The sequence below is a fragment of the Temnothorax americanus genome, unplaced genomic scaffold, assembly GCF_048541705.1.
Source record: "Temnothorax americanus isolate GAGA-0224 unplaced genomic scaffold, ASM4854170v1 Scaffold15, whole genome shotgun sequence".
In the NCBI taxonomy this organism is placed as follows: domain Eukaryota; kingdom Metazoa; phylum Arthropoda; class Insecta; order Hymenoptera; family Formicidae; genus Temnothorax; species Temnothorax americanus.
In genome coordinates, this window is record NW_027509286.1 from 2,005,117 (window position 1) to 2,025,117 (window position 20,001).

Below are 20,001 nucleotides of genomic sequence, written 5' to 3' on the forward strand. Positions count from 1 at the left end.
TGCTCCGCGCGCGCTCGAGTCATCGACGTCACCGTGCTTCGTGTTGTTTTCGGAACGCGCTCGTTTCGGCAATATTGGCATTCCTGCTTCCTCGTTTCGCGGGCCGCGGGAATACGCGCTGCGCGAGTACGCGCTATGCGTGTTCAACAATTTACAAGTGTGCATACCAAGTGTTTGTCGAAATGAACGTGTCGCGCGACGTGCTCGCTCGAGACGTCGAGGCGAAGGTATGCAGTATGCACGGCAATTGTGAACGACGCAGTTTCGCTGTGATATTCGCGCGGGTGATAATCGCTCGTCCCGCCATGTCTGGGACTCGCGCATCGTGTCGTGCTTTGAACGCTGTGCCGGAATTTAATTGTCGCGTCGACTGTCGTGTGATTTATCTCCGATTCTCTTCGTAGGGAAAAAGAGGGCTGAGTGTAGTGAGCGATAGTGTCCGTATCGAGTGATTTCGCGAATGCTTCGTCATAATCTCCGTGCTACGTATATATCTCGCGTCGCGTAAATTAGCGGCCGGCAGTCACGCGTCTTCGTTGTTCATATTAATAACGCGGTTTTACTGTCGCGAGATACCGTACGTGCTGTGTGAGCGTGATATTTAATTTCGATAGCGTATATCTTCGATTAACCAAGTGCGTGCCTTTGTTAATTTAACCGTCGCGCTCGACTTGCGTAGTATCGCGCCAAGCATGTATAACGCGCGGTGATGAACGCGGAACGAATTGTTACCTAGCTGCTTTTGTATTACATAGTAAAGTAGTACTTCTCTCCTTCCCACGGGTACGACCTTGGCGTTTGCTTCGGGAGTGCCGTTCGAGTACGCGGACTAAAGGACTTTTTCTAAACGGGAGTGCCGTACAGTATCGCGCGAGAAAGACTTTTATTAATTGATAATTAGTCCTCGCGCGCGTGTAATTTATTATCCGCGAGTGTTTCTCGCGAGTGTCCTGTGCGGTGAGAGGAGGAAGCCTGGACGTCCTGAGAGGAGGAGGAGGTCTGGGAGAGACATCGGGCACCGACGGAGCAACCTTGGGGTGAGTATCATATTTCTCATCATTAATAATTATTCTCCATTTATTTAGATTGTTTTATCTCGATATAAGTTAAAAATAATTAGAAAAAGAGAAATTATATCTAAAATTTTACTCTTGTAAAGATCTTTTTCGGTAAATAGATACGTGTATTAGTAAATATTTTTATTGAAAAACAAATTAGAGGCACGTAAGATAATTATCTTTTGAAATATTGATCATTTTGAAAGCTTCTTTAATTTGAATTTTATATGTTTGTATGTTACAGTATCGTAGCTACGTGATTAACTCCGCCTGTTGCGCATCGTTAATTGGTGAGTCAGAATTTTTTTTTTTACTTAGGCAACGAATCTACGATTAATCAAAGACAGAGCAAATATATCTCGGTACATGTCGAGAGAGAATTATGACAATAGATTATATATAGTATAAATTTATTATATCTCGTAGATACGTTGCCTTAAAATGGATGGGCTAAAACTACGTATGGCAAATATTTAATCTTGGTCACTTATAATTACGTTTATTTAATGATGTATTGTGCGATTGTGCTTGAGGAAATACTCGCACACTTCGCACGCATAGAGCTCGCACAGAGCTCATTATCGTTGACGTACGTTGATAATGATTACGTTGAATTCGCGTTCTGTATAAATAATTTTTAAATAAAATTTTAAATCTTAAATAAAATATTATATCGAATCAGAATTTTATTTCGCGAATTTAAATTAGTAAATTACACAGTAAATTCAATTTTCAAAATTTTGTTACGTAGATATCAATTCTACTTACAATTAGAGTAATAAATATTTTTGAGAAACACAAACAAATAAGAAGTAAAGTAATATTATCGCACACGTAAAGTAATGATATTGAAAATATACAATTTTTATTTACATTTTTTATAAAATTATTTTTGTATTATTTTTCTTGAACAAAAGAGAAAAGAGTAAGATCGTGTGTTATAAATAAAACTGATGTCTGTAGATAGGGAAAACGTATTAATTAGTTAGAATTTATGTTATTTATACTCTTCTATTCCCATATATACTTAGCCAAGATTAAATATTATAAAACGCGATGCAAGAAAGCAATATATAGATATATGTATAATAAAACGAATAAAAAATATTCTGGTTTTATTATATGCACGTTATTTTATAGAAAACGCGATATAATGGTTATTAATTACTAAAGTTTATTTTAATCAATTTTACCCTAATTTTTTGTAGCCTATCCATCTATTTTTGATTGAGAACGTGATTTTATATACCAGTCAAGTAATATATGACGTGAGATTGTAAATATTCTGTCTGAGAAACGCTATGAACTTTTTAAATTATTTTAGACGTGATCGTATAATACAATTATATACTCAATTTTGCATGCAGTGTGTAATATATATATATATGAATATATTAAAAATAATTTTGGTAGAAAATAAAAAATATAACGAGATATATTTATATCGATATGAAAGTTTATAAAGATTTGCATATATTATTTATAACAACGCGATTATTCATTAATTATAATTGTGGGAAAAGTTTTTTTTTCTTGAATCTCACGTCATTTATTCTGTATATCTTATTTGATACATTTTCAAGGTGCGTACCACATATACGGAGAAAACATTTGGCACGTAAAAACAATATTTAAATTTTTATATCATAAATGTAAAAAATGTAGAAAAATCGTTAAACACCGGTAGAAAATTAATGTACAATTAACCAAGTATTTCCTAGTGTGGTATCGATTAATGGTTCAATAAACATGAACGCCACTTTTAACATTGCCAAAAATAAGTTTAAAGTTATGTTTATTATAAGTCAAACTAAATCTACGTTGCTTGCTTCATCTAATATTTATGTTATATTTGTACGTGCAATTTAAATGAGAAACTTAGATAATCTTTGTTTTGAGATACGATTCGAGTTATTAATTTCAGGATTCGTTATCGATAACGTACAATGGTTGATTTTATAAATTATTTTAGAGCGCAAAGACTGGAATATCCAGCACATCATATTTATTTCTACTAATTTTTACATTCGATCACAGATTTTTTATCGAAACGCTGCTTGAGTCCATAAAAAAAAATAATAGTACATACTTCGTCTAAAAAAGTATTCCGTCAAGTTTTAAATAGCATTAGTATTAAGTTTTTGGACACTGAGATGTAATACATTGTTTAACGGCAATGTCATGGGTACCCTTGGATCAATTTTTACCGAAGTTTCCTCGCACGATTCCACTTCGTATTTGCTCAAGATCATAAGCAGTGCTAACTTTATTTGTAAAAGCCCGAAGCGTTGATCTACAGAACATCTAACAGTATAATATTCTATATTATTTTAACGAAGAAAAACTAAAGAAAAATGTATATTACTATTTTAATATATAAAGAGCTACATTAAAATTGATTTTCTTCTCTAATACACTCGGGTGAGCCTCCTCCGAATGGTAAATAGACGCCTGACGGTCTCTCACGTTTGTTCCTTTTCTTAAATCGCTCTGATGGATCGAATATATCGGGATTGGGGAAATATTCCGAATCATAGTGTAGGCCAAGTATCGATATGTAAACCGGTATATCCTCTTCAATTACAAGATCGTACTCCGGCACTTTATAATTTATTTTCATAGCTATGCGATTTAGGAACCCCAATGGCGGGTACATTCTCAAAGTTTCTGATACCACCATATCGAGATACGGTAATGACGTTTGTATCTAGTAATAATAAACAATGCATAAAAATAATTTTTTTAATTATAATAAGAAAAAAATACATCTTAATAATGGAAGAATATTTCAATACGGTCAGGATGCAATGATTTAAAAAACGACTGTCGTTAACTCGTTGCTGAAATGACCGCTATCGGGGGCAATCCGGAAGATCGGTTGCAGCGGGGCCCTTGACATTCAACGGGTTATTATTAAACTTTCTTTCTCGATCTTTTGATTTCTCGGGGCTCGAGAAATCAAGGTATATTCAGCTCACTCTCTCTCTCTCCTCTCTTTCCATCTTAAAAGTCGTTCGTCTCTACGTCAGTAACTGACGGGCGTGTCATCGGCGGAAGGACTTGCTCTGATAAAATTGGCGGTTATTTCTTATTTGATCGTTGACTTGAACCGCGAAATTTCTCGGATTTTTTTCTATAATAAAAACATTTAGTAATCAAAAGTTGATGTTTTATTTTTTGCAGTTTTTGCATTAATCAAATTCCTGATTTAAAAATAGTAAATTTTGATATTATTATACTTATTTCGAACGCCTTCGTGTAATCTGGCATTAGTAAAATATCTCAAATGTATATGTATTTGTAATATAGATGTAAGTATATAAATATCTCGAATTTCTTTGTAACGTATTATATTTAAATTTATTGTATTTTATATAAATGTATAACAATTCTGTACATTTTTTATTTTTTAATGTAAAATAAATTTTTAAAATGTAATTTCTATGATAAGAAAAAATTATAAATAATAAAGAAGCACACACATGGAAAGAAAAGAGGACCGCCGATTAAAGTCGGTGGGGGTGGTGGAGGGCCTCTACAGAATATCCCCTCCAGCTGGCTAGTTCGGACACGAACCATTAGCACGGACGCAAACCATGTGCGGTTACCGAGCGAAACGACGTAGTTGAGTTGCACTTTCTCAGGCGGCGCGTCGGAAAATGCAACACACGATAAGGCCGGGATGGCCTTTCTCAGGTTTCAATGCGTAAGCACAAGAAAACTGATTGGTCTATTTCCTTATGCACATGTGTATGGACCAATCAATTTTCTTATGCTTACGGATTATGCGTTGTGCAGAAGTGTGTGTCCGGGCCCATAAAATATATAACAATATATATACGTAACTTATGTTATTACCGTTTATCGGTAAATGTTTATATTTCTTTGCATGTATGTACATACATACATACATACATACATACATACATACATACATACATACATACATACATACATACATACATATATACATACATACTTGGATAACTTCGTTTGTGTGGCAGGTAGATAATGCAATGCAGTAGTGCGGAGTTGCGGAGTAGGGCAGGCAACTAAATTCGGTAACAAAGGTAGGGAAAACAAGGGTACTGAGAGAAGAAAGAGCTTTCATCTCTAGAAGCAGCACCGGAGAACTGTCAAACGTCTGGTAGGATCAGATGATCAGATATGCCAGACATGGAAGCTGATGATCGGGGGAAGAGCGATGATTACTACCTGGAGCTGTCTCCTGATCCCATCAGGTTCGAATCGGTCAGCTGCCTCACGAATGTGTTTTTCGATGATTCGAAACAGCAAGTTAGTCGACTTTGTCCCACGTGAAACTCCTTTGTCTCTAATCGATACAGTGACGAACAATGTAATCTGTGTACAGGTGTTCGCCGTCCGCTCGGGAGGTGTTACAGGAGTGCTCGTTAAGGGCCCGGACCAGAACTTGAACTTTCGGATGGAGGACAAAGGCCCGGTAATATCCATCAAGTTCTCTCCCGACATGAACGTACTTGCGATTCAGCGTACTAACTCGTCAGTGGAATTTGTTAATTATTCCCCTGTCTCTGGTTTGGATCACGTCGAGTACTCTCAGTCATGCAAAGGAAAGAACGCCACGATATTAGGCTTCGTGTGGACCCACGGCACTGAGATACTTGTAGTCACGGACCATGGAGTAGAACTGTTTCAAGTGAGAAATTCTCATATCGTTTGTTTTATATTATTTTGATTTGGAGAGAACTTTGACAGTCAGCGCTGAAATCGCTGTTATTACAGGTGAATCCAGAGAAACGCAATGTTAGAGCAGTAAAATGCTTAAGCTTAGGAGTAAATTGGTTCGTATTCTGTCCCAAGAGCTTTCTGGTACTACTGTCATCTGGCACAGTTGGCAATCAAATACAAGCGTTACACGTTACACCCGGCAATCTTCACAAGTTGACTAAATTTGAAAGTTAGTAGGACGTAGCGTGTGCTTAAATATTGAACCATGCAAAAAATTTTCTCTATGTTTATGATATATGACGTTCCAGTCGAACATGGCGTAACGAAACCAGGGAAGCTGGCTGTTTCCGAAAGGGATGTAGCATTGGCTGTGTTATATGGAACGCCTAGTATAATTTTGTTACGGCATCAACCGGGAGCTAACCGCTCAATGGGAACGGCATTTGTATATGTCTATACTGTACACAAGTAAGATTCATTGCTTTGGAACATAGTTCGCAGTTCGCAGTGTCTGCACAATGCTACAGCTACATTTTATTGCAGAATGATGACTGTTAAAAAGAGTCACATGTTAAAACTGGACGTTGGTGGTAGATTTGCGATTAATGTTGTTGATAATCTCATCATTGTTCATCACCAAGCATCAAAGGTATGTATTACTGTTGAATATAAACAAGTTGATTTAGAATATGTGGAATTTACATTTGTATTTTTATGTAGACGTCAATGATATTTGACATTATGCTGTCTGGCGTGAGCGATGGAACGGTAATGCATCATACAAGTATAACTACGGCGAAACCGATTAAGCCTTTCAATCTTAAAGTGCCAGGTACGACCTTGTCCGATCAGATGTATCAACCGTGCCAGTTATGTATCCTTTTATCAGAAAGTATATCGATACTTATTGATATAATTGTAATATTTGAATATTTATAATAATACCTTAACATTATTGATCCAAGTATTAAATCTTAACGCTATACAGATTCCCCTAATTGGGTTGTTTTTCAACCAAATATAATAATTGATGTGAAATTGGGTTGTTTATGGTACGTTTAATTAACTTCGATATCTCATCTTGATTTAAATTTTTATATTCGCCCATGACTTCACTCATTTATCAATAACGAAACAGGTATGTCGAGCTCAGATTGGAAGCTTTGGTGAAATTAATCACGGATAAGGTGCTTCTAGTAGAATTTTTAATGCAGCGGTCAAATGCTAAGCAGATATTAATACAAGTTCTGCAGAGTTTTATGACCCAGTTACCTGTAAGTTTAATGGAGATGCCAACCATATTCGATAAACTTAACTTTGTATACAGAAATTATCTAGAAAATGAAATACAAAACCAGGTAATTTTAGATTATATTCCTCTTTTTTTTGTATATGATTGTACGTATTGTATATGATAATGAGCAATATTAAATATGTCCGTTTATCAATTGCAGATGGGAACGCCTTTGCAGAATAATGTTAAAAATGTAACAACAGTGGCTGAAAATTTTAAGTATAAACTGTTACTCGATCAAAGCGATATGTATAGTCACATATTATCTAAGTTTCCCGAGAATACGATAGAACCAAAGATGATAATATGGGTTCTACTCGAATATATCAGGTACGTAAGAATCGTAATAGGTGATAATTTACAATAAATTTATCGAGAGTAGTTTATTTTATCTAATTGTTGATTTTGCAGATCATTAGCCGAACACGGAATACCGGTGCAACATTACTTGCACGAATTAGTCATTACGACATTGGTACATCGAAAGGCTTACTATCAGCTCCATCAGTTGTTACAGTATCATGTGGTCGCCGATTCGAAGCCTTTGGCTTGTTTACTGCTTTCTCTGGAAAACTTGTATCCGGCGGCGCATCAATTGGCGTTGGACATGTTGAAACGACTGGGGAATGCACACGAGGAGATAATCGAAGTGCTTTTATCAAAGGGACATATATTGGCTGCCCTACGGTAATTTAGAAGGCTATCTTCGATCTTATCAATATTTGGACACGTATTTATTATGTATCTACGCTTCAGATACGTTCGATCGGTCGGAATGGCGGATCAAGTATCCGCAAGAAAATTCTTAGAGGCAGCGAAAACTACCGACGACGCGACGCTCTTTCACTCGGTTTTCAAGTTCTTCGAGCAGCGTAATTTGAGACTGCACAACACCACAGCCTTCACGAAGGGGGAACATTGTCAGCCATACGTACAGCATTTTAAATATTTATTCCAAGGAACGGACAATGAATGTAATTCGGACACGAACTCGAATGTTACCACTATTTCCTCGTAGAATTCTAATATCGGTGTTCGCGAGAATGATAGATAGAACAAAGTCACCTACATTTTATTTTTATTTAACGAGATTGATGGAGGATTTACATGCTGTAGCTGCTTCGTAAGTTGTAAATTCCTATGTGTATAAATATATATTGTTATAGATTATTTATTATCAAAACGAGACTAAAAAAATTGAAAAAAAATTTGTAAGTAATATGTGAATCATTTACCTGCCAGATTGTCGTCTTTTCTTCTTTCTTCTGTCACATTTACGTTGCGGGAGTCTCTTAATTGTGGGAATTATACATTCGAGACTTACAAAGTATAAGGTTTTCTTTAATATTTTTTTAATTGCGAGACTTACGTAGCGTAATACATTTATAATGAATTTCTTATTTACGAAGAGTATTCGGTAATATCAGCATTCGTATCTCTTTTGATGTATTTTCAGACAATATATCGCACGATACAGATTCTCCTTAATTAAAAAACGAATAATCGTCTCTTGCGTCCTGACAATGTGGTGAAAGAAATTGGTCGCCGGTTAAGTCTACGAACTACAACATTCAGTAGAACAGTATAGAATTTACAGCAGGAGAAGAAGATATCAGATCCTGTATACATCAAAGGTACAATAAATACAATCTGTTACAGTAAATCAAGGGCTATACAGTAACAAGCGTCGCAGTTTCAATTAACGATAAGTCTGGGTATTCAGAAAGCGGGTGAAGAAAAGTGAAAGATCACTGGCTGCAAGTTGTGAATTTAAGTGCTTTTCTCGTCACACTAAGGGTGATTTCGACCAAACTTTGATTAATTTAATTGGCGATTAATAACTGCTATCATTAATCAAGTAATATTGTTAAACAGTGTATTTTGTTAATATAAATAGAATTAATATGGATAGACTAACGTTCTCTTACAAATCGAAGGAAAGATTGGATTAGGGAGGATGAGTTAGAATGTAGTTAGAAACTTTGTTGTGAGCAATCTCGTCGATTGAATTAATTGCCGATTAAGTTAATCGGAGTTTGTGGTCCACGTCATCCGAAGCTCAACCGTGGCTGCGATCGAGTAATTATCGAATGTATAGATGTACTAAGATGATTATATAAACGCTCAAATCCTCAATGTACCGTGCAAAGAATTACAGAATACAGTGCTCACATATGCATACGAAGAAACAACGATACTGGGAAATTGGTCAAACGCGGCACTTTGTCTTATTATATCTGTTAATCACGATGATCGAGCATTCCCGGAATCGTTTGCAATGATTTGAAAAATGATTTGATTGTTTAAGCTCGGTTGTGTTGATTGAAAGTATAAATTATGGCGCGCGAGCGCGCGCGACTTTTTGGTCCTCTTATAAAAGATCAGATTTATTTAAATGATTCTTTTTTGTTTTGTCGTAATATTCGTGAAACTCTGGGACGTTTGGAGTATCATTCTCTAGTTTTCACGCTTTTATCTTTTCAACTTTCTCATTTACGGAACTGCCATTGAATCGATAAATCAAGTATAAAATTGGAGGTAGCTAGTTGAAGTGATCCTTTATATTATTAAATAATATTAATTGTGAATTAAAAATCAATTTACATGGTTGATTTCGGCTTGTTCGATATCCTTATATATCGTGCGATTCTTTATTAGGACGGTAAAAACGAATTTATAAATATTCAGTTTAATTTACGTACGCGATAAAGAAGTTGAAAAATTGATAGAAATTTTATCTTATTTGTAACGATGTTATTTTCTTTTTTTTTTCCCCAAAAGTTTATCCTATGCGCGCTTTATTTTATAGAAAATTTAAAGAATATAAAAATGTTTGAAGAAATAATAAAAATAGATAGAATGTAGAAAAAGTGTGCATAAATACATTAATTGAACACATTATTATAATCCTTTTTATGTAATACATAATAAATATGTGTGAGAGAGAGAGAGGGAGAAAGAGAGAGAAAGAAATAGAGAGAAAGAGAGGGGTAGAAGAGAGCTAATTATCAATATGCAAAAAAATATTTATTTTTAATAATAAGTGAAAAGTGAATTATTTTCGTTTTGATGGTTACTTCATTAAACGAATTATTCGAATAACAAAATAAAAGTGATGCAAACTGTATTAGAAAACCTGTATTAGAAAAAACTCATCAGGGGCTAAAAAGTTCATTATATTTCGAAGTCGAAACTGACATAAGCAAAACGATTTTCGAATTTTCAAAACTAGCGTTATTTTTATGTATACACACGTTTCGGCGGGAAAAGATTAAAATTATAAGTTAACGATTTTTTTTTGATTGGCTGTCGCTCGCTGTGCTCGCTCTGCTGCTCACTTCACGTCGTATCCGCTATTCTCATTTCTCATGATCGCGTACGCGACATACGCATTGCGCGATGTTCAAGATTAATTTAACAATTATGCAGGTAACAAAATGCAAGTAAGTACGTTGTTGATTAACACAGCATAAAAGTGTAACGCAAATATGAATGTATGTGAATATGTGAACGGAAACGCGTGTATTACAGTTGTATTGACGTCGTTGGTTTGGATCGGCCGAAATTAAAGGTTATGACGTTCGCGTGGAAGAGCGTTCGCTGAGCGTCGTCGTCGTTCCGTTCGGCGCAGTTCGCGAATTGTAATTCGCGTCGTCGTCATGAGCTCTCTCTCTCTCTCTCTACGAGCTTCTGTAAGCTCGTCGAAAAGGTAAAAGGTAAATTATATTAATTCTACACTGGCATTCTTTAAGAGAGAAAAAAAGAGAAAAAAAAGAGAGAGATTATTAATTTCAATATAGGCAGTAAATTAAATTATTTTTGTTTCAATGATCACTTAGTTAAAAAGAGTATTCGCATCACAAACGCCCGTATTCTCGGTTCACTTTTATTATATTAACATGCCTTTGTTAGGAAATGCGCATTTATTTATTATGCGTCATTTAGCACGTAGTTTATACGTTACACTATACTATATAGAATCTCAGAAATATATGCGCGCATTTATCGATAAAAGTGAACACTGAGAATTCGGCACCAAAGTGAATGTAATGCAAAAAAATTTTCTGTTGAAGAAATTAATCGGAATTAAAAAAGTTTATTATATTTTTGCGGTAGAAATTAACGGGGGCGAACGAGGCGATGTTTCATTTTTTTTTTTTTCAATAGCTATGTCATAGAAACACATTTCAAAGAGGTATATAAAACGTGTCGAAATTTAATTGAATTTTGATTGGCCATCGTACGTGTGCCTCACTTCGCACCGACGCTACCCTCGGCCAGCGCGTCCGCGGGTCCCCGTCGGATCTCATATTTAAGACCGTCTTAAATACGATCTTAAGATGTTATTTTTGAACAATCACAGAGCTGTATTTTAGTATCTTAAGACATTACTTATTACGACTTGAAATAAGATCCGAGTATGAATACCGGCCATAAGTGTCATAGAAACACACTTGATAAAGGTATGTAAAACGAGTCAAAATTTAATCGAGTTTTGATTGGCCGTCGCTCGCGTGCCTCACTTCGTACCGACGCGACGCTACCCTCGCCAAATATACGCGTCCGCGTCGCGTGACGTTCGAGTCTAATACAATTGCTATAACAAAATGTAAGTAACGTTATTGGTTAATGGCGAAAAAATGTGCCGCGAGACAAGTAACGCATAAATGTACGCAAGTGCATGAACGCGGAAGCGCGCATATTATAGTCGTATTGTATACGTAAATTAAAGTCGTCGGTTCGATCGAAACGGTCTATAGAATGGCGTTTCGCGTGAAGTTCGTCCGCGTAAGCGCTGAATTTCACGCCGTTCCGTCCGGTCGTCCGGTCGTCCGGTGCCATTCGCGTCGCGAATTGTAATTCTTCGCGTCGCGTCGTCGCGTTCCTGTAAGCTCGTCGACAGTGATTAAGAGGTAAGTTAATTCTACGAGATGCTACATCTCTCAGCAATGAGAAAGAAAGAGAAAGAGAGAGAGAGAGAGGGAGAGGGAGAGAGAGAGTGAGTATAGACATAAGCATATAGTTATATAGTTTGAATTCGGATTTCATTGGTTCTCTCTCTTAACGTCTTCATTATCGTCCAGGCTTGTAACTGATGCCTCGCGAAAGTTTTTTTCTAATTTTACCACGCTAACCCCCACGATTCAATGATGTCAGTATCATTTGTGCTGCGTAGCGATATCGTTTCGCTTCAGTGGAAAATAATAACTGATAAAAATATTCGCGATACATTAAAAAAAAAAGATTAATTTTTGGATATCGATCCGGAAGGGATTGTTTAATTTATCTCTACCACTTTCCCCCTTCGCGGTATTCCTATTTCTAGTCATTTATCCCTAATTTATAACATCTATAAGTGTGTAATTTCACCGCACATTATATCAACGTGATATATTAAGCACATCCGTAACTTTATATGTGCGAATTTTGCGACCTGCATATAAATGAACTGATAAACACCGGCCGATAAGCAAGGCGTTAAGGTATACGAGTGCCGTATATACTTACAGACAGACATTAGGTACAAACTTCCCATAACGTCGAGTTTCCCCCTTTTGATTCATTAGCTTAGCCTCCTCTTTTTTTCTCGTCTTACACGCTATATGTATAGGCTGCCCGAAAATGCACGCGTATACTTTGGATATTCATAGCATATTTTATGCGCGAACAAAAACGGAATATAGGTCAGTGGATCCGAAATAATTTTCAACTCTATTTGGAGTGTCTGAAGTGCCTCCACCAGCGATAAAATGCGAAAAGATTTTCTAGGGATTAAAATCCATACGATTTTTATTCGAATTTTGTACCTGGCAGAGAAAGGAATACCTCGCGTTTCCACGTTGTCCAAATTAAACGTAAAAATCATTTTCGTACGAATATTGTATTGAAATTTGGACTGACCGATTTCGATGCAATATTAAAAAAAAAAAATGTTTACAGAGTTTAAGGATGTATCATCGATACAGTCTTAGATGTATATAGGACATAATTTTCAAAGCGTTGCCAAGTGGATCAAAATTTGTGAGAATGTTCTTTTAGTCTTCCTGATGTGCTTTACAAAAAAGTAGAAACAAATCCACTAAACGGTTGCTGAGATATAACGATTTTAATTCACTGATTTTACGTAAATTGTTTCTACTTTTTTGTAGCACATCAGGAAGACTAAAAAAACATTCTCACAAATTTTGATCCACTTGGTAGCGCTTTAAAAATTATGTCCTATACATCTAGACTGTACCGATGATACATCCTTAAACCATGAAATTTTCGCATTGTTTTATTTGGTCAGTCAGTTTTAAACCGTTAATCTGCTTCTGCTTTACTCTCGTTGAGAGCCGTAATATTACGAGAATTATTTTGCAAAAGCAGAAAAATGTATAAAATGTAATATTGATGTAGTAATACGTATGCATGCTGACAAGACATCGCGTTCTCGACTGGAAATATTCTAATAAATATCCAAACTACGCGTACACTTTTTGCAATATCTTTCCCGAGATATTCCGTACAGAATTTCGCGGTACCTATATATAGACACGGCAGCGGCACGCCGATTACCGACAACGTGTACATGTACATCATCATCTATGAATATATATCTAGCTATATATCGAGAGTTATGGGTATTAATTATTTACAGGGACATCATTACCCGGCCATTCCGCTTGTTTGCGAGAGTAAGCTTAAGGAATTGGAAATTAGTGGGTGGACGCTTACGCATCTCCGGAGCTTAGAGAACAAGGATGGAACGTGTCCTTTACTTCTGTGCGACGATACGGCAGATTAAGTGAGTATGCTCGTATATACAAAAGAGATGCAAAAATCCTGATTACTAACAAATCCGAGGAAATAATTGCACGTTCTCGTGTTTTGAAGCTTGACGTACACGAAGCTTTGAAGCTTAGCGCACATTTGCTCGCTCTAATTACAAGATATTCGGTGCTGCGGAAAACAATTGATTGTTATTAACTGGCTAAAGACTATTGTCCCGTTAGAAACGTCTTGCAAAAGCTACCTTATTACAATTTCTTAAATTCAGCGCCAAAGCGAGATAATAGTCTTTATCGAGTCAACATCCATCAAGTTCCGATAGACTTTGGTCCATTTAGTATTTATCTATTTAGTTGAGGATTGAGTTTAGTTCGATCGTTATTTAGATATACGTGTCGCGTAAATCATGAACTGAAGGGAGCTTTATAAAGTATTGTACAAGTAAAGTTCGACAGGTAGGGTCTATCTCAAGAAATCCCGTTGAGAGTCGCGTCAAGTTTCATGGACACAGGAGAGAATGCCACAATAGCCGCAACGAAATTGCGTTTGTGTTATCGTCGACGAGCGTGAAAAATTTACTCGATGTAACTAAAACTGTGCCGAACCGTTTAAACTTTTGAAATCTATCTGATTTTTCTATCTAAATAATTGCTTTTTTATTCTATTACAATTTTTCCGCGACCGTATGGTATACATTTTTCTTCACGTGTACTTCTTTCAAATTATAGTAAGAGATATTTTCTGAGATTTCAAGAAATACATTTCTTATTTTTTCAGCATAGAAAGAAACGTGCTCGGAAAATTCTACTTTGTGAAATTTAATATGTGTAATATCAAACCTAAAAAAATATAGCGTTAAAATCTGATACTTTCAATTATAATTTTAATAAAAGTTTACATTGCTCGTCGCAGAATTACATTCAGATTTTGATGTTTTATAATAAGGACTTATATTGCAAAGATTTCTACTTCTTTCTAATGCATATTACAAGTAATACAAGTGTCACAATTAACTCTTTCACACATTTTTTTAAATATGTGCAAATGAATTCAATGAAACATGACAATATCTTGGCTGTTTTCAGAAATTGATTGCATATCCTTTTTTAGTAAACTTTTGCACGTTTATCGACGATACGCTACACCCACATTTGTACAAACAATATAGAACTGATAGAAATACATTGCTCTCTCGCATTAAAATGTCAAATTACAAAATTTCACGCATACATTCGCACGGAACGTTCGCGAGGTACTCGCGCCAAACATATTCTTATGACCTTTTTTTAACAATGAACTTACCTCGGGAACATCTCGCGATCTCAGTTCACCTCACTGAGCATACCTTTCACCTTTATAATTTCCTCTTGGTCGCGTGAAAAATATCTTAATGGGACGGTTATTAATATTCGTAATCTAGTCGCATTACTTAACAGAGCGGCGATTGATCCTTTTTTTTTAGTCTGTGTCTTTGTCTTGCTTTAATCTCCATGCATTTAAATTCATTGAGATTTGTTTCGTTCTTATCTTTTAAATAGCTTAAACTTTCAAGTGTGAATAACGTTAAAATAATGCCGAAAAAATTAAAGCAAACAACATGCCAATTAACGTGGATATAAAAATTAGAATATGATAAACTGTGATTATAATAAAATTATCACTTTGCAAAAATCTTATTATAATTGCAATTCAATGGCTTAGTTTACACCGATCTCTTGATACGCGTATCAAATAGTATATTTGAGCTGATTAGCCAGTAATCAAACTAATTTACTATTTAATACGTTATTTATTATTTAATACGCGTATCAAGATTAAGCGATCGGCGAAAACTAGGCCATTATACTTATATTTAATTTTACGATTGACAGTTGTTAGTCATTGTTTTTATCTAAGTCAACAATTTGTCACGATCTTTTTTTTATTTTTAAAGAAAATGTATGCCTATGCTATGATCAGTTAAAAAAAAAAAACTTGAAAGTTTAATCTCTTCGATCATTATTATACAAAAGACACTCCGTAATATAATATTTGCGTACATAAGTTTTCTTTGCACTGACTTCTATTTAATTTATCGCAAGACAAATTAAATTAGTTTACATTTTGTTGTCAACGGAAAGTTTTTTGATTTTCATCCATAAAATACAAGTTGTGTTTAAAAATTTCTAACTATATATTTGAGCTAATATTATCGAGACACTTTATTTTCTTACCTATTTTACGATTATATTCTCAAATAAACTTATTCGATCACGGAGAAAATTTTATATTAAATTTTACTATGCTGTCGCATTAACTGCGGACCATCAAGACGCCCAAGTTTAAATGCTATAGTCTTATAGTAAAATTACTATATAGCATTTAGTGCTACGATCATAGCATTATTATAGCATTGAATGCTATGATCGTAGCATTAAATGCTATGGACATAGTAATTTTACTATAAGACTATAGCATTTAAACTTGGGCGTCTTGTGGTCCGCAGTTGGTGCAGTAGCATAGTAAAATTTAATATAAAATTTTCTCCGTGATGAAATATATGTATTTAAGCATAACCTAATACTTTTACGATCCATAAAACAAGATACGAAATATTACTAAAATAATTTTTTGGGGAATGCATTCCTCATTATTACAACCGCGAATTAACGAGATTATGTAATGACTGTATGATAGAACTCTCAAATGTGTGTGCGAATATTTCACGCGGATATCTCTGGTATGAAATATTCGTATACCTCTCGCTACCTTAGTTTTTACAGTTACTTAATTATATGTGACGTTATGTCACACGTTTTTAGGATCTACGCGTTATAATATATATTCAAGGTATTTCACGTATTTTTTTTTTCAGTATCGTTACAATAGCTGGTTTTAGTTTGTGGTATTTCTTCAATCCCCTTTGTGCATCGGTTCAGTTACGATGGCATATGAGTCTCCTTCCTGTTCTATTTTATACGTAGATAGATCTCTCCTTACCGCACAATTGCATGTACAAAATATTGACATTTTCTTTCAATACGTTTTCTGTACTACTTTTGATTTCTTTTGAGGTAAAATGTGTATTCTCTCTACAAAAGCGTACTGTAAATAATTCTATGTCGACATACGTAATATTTTCTGAGCTTTATGAATAAAGTCATTAGTTTTGACTGTTTTGAGACAAGAAGACATTTGTTTTTGATTGTTTAGTTTTGATAATAATACTTTTTTATACTGATAACATTTTTATTCCGATATTTATATTTTCTTAGTTATTGTCTTTTTTCGGATAAATATTTACAAATAATTTATAACATAAATAATGTGAGTATCTAGTTGCATAGATGCTAATGATAATGTTAATATATGTTATTATTCTGTGCTGAAATAATATACATAATTTATAATATTATTTTAAATGATATAATGATAATAATAATTTAATTTTAAAAAGAATTTTAAAGAGAAATGTTGGATAAAAAATCAGAAATATTATACATAATGAATAATAATGGAAGAATAATGTTATAACTACAGTTCTATTAAATATTGTAATACTTTGAAGAAATTGCAACACGCGTGAGATTCGTTAAAATATTATAGAACAAGGAGGAGATTCCTTTCTATCGATTCGTCCCTAATTACATTATAATTGGTATCCTATCTAAATCCAAATATCTAAAATAATGTACTTCGATATATCTCCCGTAGGTATATGCATTACTGGAATTTCTAAAGGTTACAAATAATATGATTCCTAAATATTGCGGTATACTTTCGGGTTATTAACACGTTCAATGACTGCAATTCATGTGATTAATTGTGCACAATCAATATTAACTTCAAAATCATTAGAGCACAGCACGCAATTAAAAACTTTGATAAAATGGTTTACCAAAAATTTTATATATTATACAAGATTTTAGAAATATCATTATTTACTTTTTTGTCTATGAATTTCATACCCTAGTAAAAAATTTACATACTCTAGTAAATAATTTGAGAGTAATATGAAGAATTAATTATTTTATAAAATTCCGAGCATGGATCTTATTTAAAAATAATTTTAAGTTACCAAAGCATTTAACGTGAAACTTAAGAATTTGTCAAATTACTAATTAATATTTATGTTAAGCAAAATGTTGTTGCACATACGGAATCGGGAATGAAATCTTTAATTAAGCTCTTCAACGTGTTCTCGATCGGAAAAAAATATCGGGAATGAAGTATTTATTAAGCTCTTCAATGTGTTCTCGGAAAAAAATATTAAAATACAGGTTGCACAAGTTACAGCTCATCATCATTTCATAACCGTTAAAAGAAAAAAACATATATCTGATAATAGAGTTAGCAGGGAGGTAGCAAAAAAGGTACTTTGTGCTTTTACTATTATGCATTCCATAATTTACAAATGAATTTCTTTTTACGCCACGGTAGTACTCGCGACAGCAACTTTCTTTAATGTGAGCAAAATTAATATTTACGCAAAGATGTGCATCGCATGCATTGCAAAATAAAATATTTTAAACTTAAACGTATCTTTACTGCTGGAACTTTTTAATTGGTCGTAAAGCGTATTTAAGCGCAGCGCACCTCTTTTTACGAAACTTTCGTGTCTAATAAGACAGTACCTGATTTCAATTTTATTAAAAATATTGTTAAATATTTTTGTTGATAATTATTTTGAATAACAATTATTAATTGTTTGCCAATTATTCGTTGTTTGAATTGTATCAAAAGTTGTATCAAGAGTATATCTCGATTCCTTGACTTAAGTGATGAAAAAGGGCATATTTTCAAAGAGCTATATCTTTAAATTGATGTTTTTCAGTTTATTTTCATTTCTATTTTAATATTGCGAATTTATCATCATAAGAAATTCTTAAATCTTGTGAGTTTTTCGAGTAAAACTCGAATTTTGAGATTTAATTTTTTAGAGAAATAACGCTTTTAAATTCGCAGATTATATATGATTTATTAGTGCATGTGTTCTTTTGAAATTATGAGCTAATATATGTATATATTGGAAAAGCGATATGCGTGCTTTCTTGATTTTATATATGAACACAACCGCGTATTTCTTGTTAAATAAACTTTTCCATATACCTATACTAAAATCTTATATCGTTTTCTTTGTACGTTTTATTATACTTTTTGGGGTACTTTGTGAGAAAATAATCACGTAAAAGTAATTGTGTAAAAATATAATCACAAGAAAATGTTGCATATATAATACCCTAAAAATGTAATTTTTTTACTTTTAAATCAAGAATATTTACACGGAGGAATATAAGAATTCATCCATTCGTTAAAAACAATTACATATCCGTCATTAGACATCAATTTCACGTTCACTCTATTAGATAATATATGTATATGTACAAGGGATGTTCCAATACAAGAAAGATTTATATTGATAACAAAATGCTTTTATGCTGATATAATTTAAATTCGTGTTTTTCTTAACATAAATTGAATAAAAATCATTTAGTCTTTTTATAATCTTTATATAAAGAAATACATTATTTTGATCCAAGAATTTAAGATATTTAAGATTTTATTACGATATTTAACATTTTGTAAATTAAATATTTGCCAAGGAAAAATTAATTTTAAAGTTAAGCTTTAATAATAATACTTCGGTTATCGATACACATGCTTTCTGGTATAAATCTTAGAAGTCGACGATTTATATCTGTTCGAGCTTCGAGCTAGACTGCTTCTGAAACTAGCCATTGTTGCGCTTGCTTCTCATCTTCTCAGAGTTCCGTGGATTAAGACGGTCAGTAACGCTAATCTCATATTCATGTAGCCTTAGCAAGATTACTCTCGTCTCGTTTTCTTGCAAATCGCGAATGCTAGCTCGAGTCTTACCTTAATGCACTTGATCAAAAGAACTCGATTGCTCGTTGTCGCGTTGCTTCGCAATAATCGCGAACTCCTGATGGTCGTGACGAAACTCGTTTCCCTATCGGGAATAGCGGATTTAGGAGATGTTGCAGTCATCAGAGCGAGCATCCCTAAGCTGCTGCTTCGTTTTTCTTGAGGTGCGCCTGATCAGGCTGCGACTACGTGGCTTGCTCTTCACCTCCTCAGTAACGACGACGCTAGAACCCTGAGCCGCGACCACTTGCTGAGAATTTCCAGGACCCGCACTACCGGTTCTGCCGTTAGGGCTGCCGGGCC

The 20,001-nt window shown here is 34.3% G+C and overlaps 2 protein-coding genes across 6 annotated transcripts in view; one reads left to right on the top strand and one right to left on the bottom strand.

The window, feature by feature from the left end:
* The first annotated feature begins 225 nt into the window (after nt 1-225).
* Bulli (regulator of MON1-CCZ1 complex protein bulli) lies at nt 226-8,303 on the top strand. Of its 2 annotated transcripts, XM_077402119.1 has the most exons (13): nt 226-1,037; nt 1,303-1,348; nt 5,063-5,354; nt 5,431-5,736; nt 5,823-5,997; nt 6,077-6,236; nt 6,312-6,417; nt 6,489-6,642; nt 6,757-6,820; nt 6,907-7,126; nt 7,223-7,392; nt 7,474-7,749; nt 7,819-8,303. In XM_077402119.1, exons 3-13 carry the CDS (start codon nt 5,226-5,228, stop codon nt 8,078-8,080), a joined length of 2,022 nt encoding a protein of 673 aa, XP_077258245.1. In that variant the 5' UTR covers nt 226-1,037; nt 1,303-1,348; nt 5,063-5,225; the 3' UTR covers nt 8,081-8,303. The 2 variants fall into 2 exon arrangements, with proteins under 2 accessions (XP_077258245.1, XP_077258246.1); XM_077402120.1 differs by lacking the exons at nt 226-1,037; nt 1,303-1,348 and adding an exon at nt 4,788-4,925.
* A 79-nt stretch (nt 8,304-8,382) lies between these two features.
* LOC143895178 (GTP-binding protein Di-Ras2) overlaps nt 8,383-20,001 on the bottom strand; it is a 91,523-nt gene continuing 79,904 nt past the window's right edge. For all 4 annotated transcript variants that reach the window (XM_077402138.1, XM_077402137.1, XM_077402140.1 and 1 more), the window contains one exon: nt 8,383-20,000. In XM_077402138.1, coding sequence (XP_077258264.1) covers nt 19,802-20,000 — 199 coding nt within the window. In that variant the 3' untranslated portion in view covers nt 8,383-19,801. The remainder of the gene's footprint in view (nt 20,001) is intronic.

What these genes read in the sequence shown, in the direction of transcription:
- Bulli (XM_077402119.1), top strand. Translation starts at nt 5,226, where the DNA reads ATGCCAGACATGGAAGCTGATGATCGGGGGAAGAGCGATGATTACTAC. An exon ending in TTCATCACCAAGCATCAAAG is followed by an intron (nt 6,418 to 6,488) that starts GTATGTATTACT and finishes ATTTTTATGTAG; the next exon opens with ACGTCAATGATATTTGACAT. An exon ending in GTATCAACCGTGCCAGTTAT is followed by an intron (nt 6,643 to 6,756) that starts GTATCCTTTTAT and finishes AACGCTATACAG; the next exon opens with ATTCCCCTAATTGGGTTGTT.